The sequence below is a fragment of the Lactuca virosa genome, chromosome 5 (genome assembly GCF_052849685.1).
Source record: "Lactuca virosa cultivar CGN04683 chromosome 5, Lactuca_virosa_CGN04683_v6, whole genome shotgun sequence".
In the NCBI taxonomy this organism is placed as follows: Eukaryota; Viridiplantae; Streptophyta; class Magnoliopsida; order Asterales; family Asteraceae; genus Lactuca; species Lactuca virosa.
The window spans coordinates 414,882,002-414,888,088 of NC_136430.1; the positions used below are offsets into that span (position 1 = coordinate 414,882,002).

A 6,087-nucleotide genomic window follows, 5' to 3' on the forward strand; every position below is an offset into this window, starting at 1 on the left:
GCATCGAGTAAAGTTCATCCGTAATATATAGATGACAACAATCAATCATTTTCTTATTAGATCAAAAGCTTGCAACTCTTACATCAAAAGTTTGGGGTTTGAGATGACATTTCTAGCATTAGAAACAAACATTCACGCCAGCTTTTCTCAATTTCAATATATGTTGACATCATTCTAAGTCCAATACAAGCCAAACATAAAATGCAGTACAACTTATTAACATATTTCTAAGATAAATCTAATGATTTACTAAATTCAAGTCCGTTTTTCCAGAGGTGTTAAAAGCATAATAGAAAAAAACTGAAACTGAAAGTTGGATGCTATAATACGTGATAAAGAAAAGTAGAATACTAAACAAGAAACACCTAGGGCTACTCAGCTTCCTCCTCTTCTTTAAATTCTTTATGTTGCTACCTTTTGCATTTATTTCTCCCCAATTAATGGACAAGTTATGTCTTTAGTTGCATTTGATCTTTTGAATAATTTCCCTAAAGAATGTATTTACAATCTTTCAAGATTGTATGGAAAAGTCTTTTCTTTGAGAGAACTAGATTGACAGTGTCTTTTGATGACTTGTAAGAGTTTAATAGTATCTCAAACTTTCAACATCACAAGAATACAAATTTGCTCATGGCTTCCTAAAATATTATGGAAAAGAACTTCCATTAATCTTAATGCTAGGAAACTGTGTGAAAACAAAAGCGTGTATTTCTCACTGAAACAAATCCAAAGTCCAAACAATAGCGCTTACACACAATAACCAGAAGAAATTCAAAAAAATGCAGGTCTAGATAATTTCAATACAGCAACACATGAACCAAAATCATTTCATGAAAATGAAAAAAATCACCGTTCTTACGGGTTAATTTAACTTGCAGGAAATTTGAAGAAACATTATCGTATCAAAGGTAAATCAAGACGTAAATCTCGAAGATCATATCAGGAACTTTAAACATTATTATTGGAACATTAAGGCATCGAACAAAAGCATATATAATCACATCACAACTTGAGAATTTTCACATTTAGTCAGCAGAACTGGACTCAATCCCCAACATCGGAACAAGCAAAATTATAGAAAATATTACCAGACGACTGAGGATTGAACAATCAATCGGATTCGTCAGATGTGGACACCGCAACTATCTGTTTCTGAGATGCAAGCCGTTCTATAGCTTTCTGGCGAGCCCAGGTCTCTAGGGTTAGATCGGGCTTGGCGTTGAGTCCGACCCCGAGGATGACAATTGTTAGGAAGCTGGTGACGTAACAAGGTAGCTCCCAATCTTCCCATTTCCTCGACTGGCCGGGTGGAAGAGGGGTTCGGTTTAGAAAGTAGCCATTAGGTCGCTCCTGGTGGCCAGGGGTAGTCCATCGGCTAGTCGTATCACCGCCTCGTTGGCGGAGGGCGGAGGTCAACCGTGATCGTAGCATGCCTGCGGCGGCGGAGAAGGGTTTCGCAGATGGCATCTCGATGATGATCTTACTGAAAAGACCGACTGTTGAGAACTCCGAATCTGTTTTATTGATTGGATCCCATTTTCCACGCCCTATACGACGTCGCTTCAATCTTGGTTTATCTCCCTTTTGTATTCTTTCCGAGAATATCATTTACACCCCCTCAAAAATTTGTTTTCTGACAATAACATAAGAAAATCAAAGTTCTTTAATTTGGATCGGTCTAAAGATATTTTTTGAGTCTAAATGACATGCCAAAACCAATATATTAAATTTTATATGAAACTATTACATTGTTCATCACAAAAAAAAAAACATATTTTTATTAAATAAGGAACAATTTTATAACATTTTACTGTTTAAATGAACTTGAATGAAAATTCATGAGAGAAATATTATCTACACTGGAAGGCCTAAAATCCAAAGGGTTATTCCATTTCCTCACACGATCCCCTAACCATCTCATATTTACATTTTCTACCTCCAAACCATCAATCTGTTCCATTATGATCCCAGCTGAGCTATGATTCACCAACCCTTGACATCCAGGTCTGTAATCAACCAATCCATCTTCATAACTAGTCCATCTTTTATAATTAAGGTTCACATTCAAGAACTTCAAATTGCTAAGAACACCATTTTCAGACCCTGATAAAAAAATCCCGTTTTCTGAATTAGCTGTTATATTAACAAAAAGCAGATTCGAGATTGAACTCGTCTTTGAAGTGTTATCTCTTGGGCATGTTGTCACGTAGATAGGCTCTGCTCGACCCCACCATGATGGATCATAGTATCTTGTACTTATATTTATGTTCGAAAAAACTATGTCACTCACATTTCCTGCCAAATAACACAAAATTGGTTAATTGGTTGAATCTTTTGATTGAGTTATGAGTTATGAATTATGATATTTGTGTACCTCCATCGCGTATTTGTAATCCAAGACCTCTATGAGATTCGACTATGGTGATGTTATTGAAGAGAAGGCCTTTGAATGGGAACCAACTAGCGCTACCAAGTTTGATTGCAGAGGATTTGGTTCGAATCCAAGAATCTGTGGCTGTGAGATTGTAGAGAGGACCATCGTATGTTTTTGGGCAGATGGCATCATCTCCGGTGTTGATGTTGCACCTTGTGATCACAGTGTTGTTTGAATCGTCTATGTCGATTCCATCGTTGTTTGGGGTATTGAAATCTCCGTAGATTGAAACATCATGAATGTATGTGTTATCACATTGCACTAAATGCAAACTGCAATCAAAATTCAAATCCATACCAATTGTACAAGTTAATTTCACAATTTTGACTACTCAAATCTACTATGAGTTTGTGTGTTAATGGAGGTCGAGAGAGAGAAAGAGAAAGGGGACGAACCACCAATAAGCAGGCTCGGACAAATGAACATCCCAAACCCTAACATGTTTGGATCTGATGAAGCCAACCAATCTCGGCCTACATTCATCACCGGAACATGCTCCGGTTTGATTCCAGCTCACCATCACATTCTTCCTCTCATCAAACCTGACAACGAACTCCAACCCTTGGCCATTGATCTCACCGCCGCCGGTGATTCCGACATCCTCCGCATCCTCCGCCAATACCACATACCATCTGTTTTGCTCGACCGGATAATCCTCCAACCTAGTCCCTCCCAACACCGTCGCGTTTTTCTGTACCTCCAACACCACTCCGGACTTCAGGAACACAGTCGCCGTCAAGTAATTCCCCGGCGGGAAGACAACTCGACCACCTCCAGCTGACCAACAGGCGTCGATTGCGGACTGAATAGGTTCGGTGTCGTAGTGGACCCCATCGCCGGTGGCGCCATATTCGGTGACGGAGACAGTAACAGGCGGAGATCTAGATTGAGAGTGAGGAAGACGGATTGATGATGAAGTGTACGATACCGATTGGATGATTGCACTACAGAGAATTAAGATTAAAGTTGCTGATTGAATAGAGAAAGAATTCAGAGAAATTGTCATTGTTCTGTTTTGCATTCCGGCGATGGCCGGCGGGTGGGATAGGTGAAAGGTATACTAGTCTCATCCAATCAACATCGTAGTATTTTAAGTTTATCATGTTGAATTTTAAAAACATAGAATATACGGATAAGGGTGTGTTTAGAAAAAAAATATATGTTAATGTCTTGTAATGTATTTTGTTTTGTGTAGTTATTTAGTCGGTTATAACTTTTTTATATATTATATTCTCATTGTACTTTTTACACATTTATCTTTAAAAATAAATTATTTTGCTTAAAAGAATAATAATATGATCAGTTATGATTATAAAAAAAGGGTTTAAAAGGGTTATATGATCATATTGCTTAAAAAAATAGTGATATGATGCATGCACCGTCTTCCTCAACAAACCTTTATTATAAATGTCATATTAGCTCATCGAACTTGTTGATTTTGTTTTAAAAGGTCATCAAACTTTTTTTTGTACATTAAGTGAATGAATTCTCGTTTTTCTGTTTTAAAATATCATTATGTGACATGATACCTGCTAAGCCTGTAAAATGTGTGTCGATGCTTACAGGAAAACGAGCGAAAGCAAACCCACGATTGAATGCATAGGTTTTCTCAAACTTTTACTCATTTCGGTTTGAAACAAGCTCCTTGCTTGACTAGCTCTCATGGTGTCATGTTTAGCTTGTTGTAAAGCTCAGTTTTGTTCTGCTAATTTGTGTCTCATGAGTTGAGATTCTTCAAGCACCGCCGCATGGGAAAGAGTGTAACGCCCGCAAATCCGGTCTAGTCAATTTAGAGACGATGAGCATCAAAAATGAGTTTTTGATGGAAGATAATTTAGAAGGATTAGTCTTAACCAAGTTGTAGTATATGTTACAAGGGTTCCGTACAGATAAAGAACGTCAAATCCGAGTTATAACGAAGAAGTTATGGCCCGTCGAAGTTTTACGGCAAAACCGGCACGGCACCAGGAGACGTAAATAGTGAATTTACGGTAGAAGACTTTTTAGCCTTAGTGATCTAAACAAAATTTGTAGTATACGTTAAACCGAGAACATACAAAAAAAAAAAGAACGCCCACATCTGACTTCGTATGAGGAAGTTATGAATTTTCTAAGATTTGGCATAACAGTGCACGGCCCGAAACTCGAATTTTAGTTCAGGCGGTTTTTGGCCTACGCGACCTAAATAAGAGTTGAAGATCTCATTAATATGAACTCAACGGTAAAAAGACAGACGAAAACGGAGTCCATATGTAGAAGTTATGAATTTTACGCGGACATTTAACAGTATAATCTCCTCCTACAGTTAAATTTAAGAGCGGTCGAGAATTAGCCGACGGAGTCTAAATGCAAGTTGTAGATATTGTTTTTACCTACGCGTGGATATAAAGAATGTCGAGATTAGAGCTCGTATGTTAAAGATATGGACGAAACTTGGTCCCTACTCTTCGAGCGCGATAAATTCGATACAGTTTTGTAAATCTGAGATAGAATGAGAATTAGCTGACGGCGTCTAAATGAAAGTTGTAGTACTCGTAAATACCAACGCGTGGATATAAATAACGTCAAAAATAGAGTTCGTATGAACGAGTTACAAATTATAATAGCATATTTACGTATTAAAATAAAGTATAAATCATATATACGCACACATATATATACAAATGTATATATCATTAGAAAGGTATCGACGATGTGGTTATTATAAGACTAGTGTTGAGTACTTTCGACATTAGTTTAGTAATATCGTTAAATCTATTTAAAATAGTATTATGAAGGGGTGTTTAGTCGTTTATATAACTATAAGGTCATTAAGTAATTATGGAGGATAATTTTTGTAAATTCAATTACTATAAATAAGAGGCTTGGGCTCTCATATTTCTTGCATAATTCTCTTGATTCAAGAGTCTTTCTCTTCTTATCCCCCGAGCATTTCGGTCTCTCGTGATTCGACTTCTCTTTCTGTAGTTTTAGTATAGTAAGGTGAGCGCTGAAGCGCTGCACAAATCTTTCTTAGAAAGATTCAGCGACGAAGTTCTGCCCCTGCAGAGCCCGACTCGTAGCTAAAACCCCCTTGTAAGTAAGTTATTTTTACCCTATTTTAAATATAGTTTATATTTAAAATTAATATTGTTATTATGAACTTATAATAAATATTTGAGCTATTATTATGACTTATATAAGTGTCGTTATAATATCTTTTTAACTACTCGCGGTACGGGGAATCTGGTTTAAAGGGCCGCATTGGGTTGTTGGATTTCAGAAGTGCTATATGCCAAAATGGTTCTGCCCTCCGGTGTTTTATGTCTGGCCCTGTCTGTACATGGTGGTTGGAAAGTATTGTTTAAACGCTTATATAATAATAATAATAATAATAATAATAATAATAATAATAATAATAATAATAATAATAATAATAAGATTAATAATTAGTCACGGTAATATTAGACTAACATCTAGTGGTAATAATACTAGGTTTCGTCGAAGGAAATTATTTTAAAGTAAACGAAGCGCTGTCTGAGTACCGAGTCACCACCTTATCAAGTGAGTGCATAGTTACTTTCATCTTACACATAGATATGAAGTATTTTATATAAATTACGTGCTATGTGTGTATACTGTCTGAATAGTTGCTGTCTATGTTGGATGAAACG

The 6,087-nt window shown here is 36.6% G+C and overlaps 2 protein-coding genes across 2 annotated transcripts; both read right to left on the bottom strand.

Moving 5' to 3' along the window:
• Nucleotides 1-837: 837 nt before the first annotated feature.
• LOC145112087 (uncharacterized) lies at nt 838-1,555 on the bottom strand. Its single transcript, XM_079048302.1, has one exon. The coding sequence runs from the start codon at nt 1,465-1,467 to the stop codon at nt 1,111-1,113; it is 357 nt and encodes a 118-aa protein (XP_078904428.1). The 5' UTR covers nt 1,468-1,555; the 3' UTR covers nt 838-1,110.
• A 205-nt stretch (nt 1,556-1,760) lies between these two features.
• Nucleotides 1,761-3,537, bottom strand: LOC145112086 (Pectin lyase-like superfamily protein). Its single transcript, XM_079048301.1, has 3 exons — nt 2,830-3,537; nt 2,375-2,706; nt 1,761-2,295 (listed from the first exon to the last, which is right to left on the bottom strand). The coding sequence occupies exons 1-3, from the start codon at nt 3,453-3,455 to the stop codon at nt 1,808-1,810; spliced, it is 1,446 nt and encodes a 481-aa protein (XP_078904427.1). The 5' UTR covers nt 3,456-3,537; the 3' UTR covers nt 1,761-1,807.
• Between the last annotated feature and the right edge of the window lie 2,550 nt (nt 3,538-6,087).

What these genes read in the sequence shown, in the direction of transcription:
- LOC145112087 (XM_079048302.1), bottom strand. Translation starts at nt 1,467, where the DNA reads ATGCCATCTGCGAAACCCTTCTCCGCCGCCGCAGGCATGCTACGATCA.
- LOC145112086 (XM_079048301.1), bottom strand. Translation starts at nt 3,455, where the DNA reads ATGCAAAACAGAACAATGACAATTTCTCTGAATTCTTTCTCTATTCAA. An exon ending in TCCGAGCCTGCTTATTGGTG is followed by an intron (nt 2,707 to 2,829) that starts GTTCGTCCCCTT and finishes TTTTGATTGCAG; the next exon opens with TTTGCATTTAGTGCAATGTG. An exon ending in ATTACAAATACGCGATGGAG is followed by an intron (nt 2,296 to 2,374) that starts GTACACAAATAT and finishes GTTATTTGGCAG; the next exon opens with GAAATGTGAGTGACATAGTT.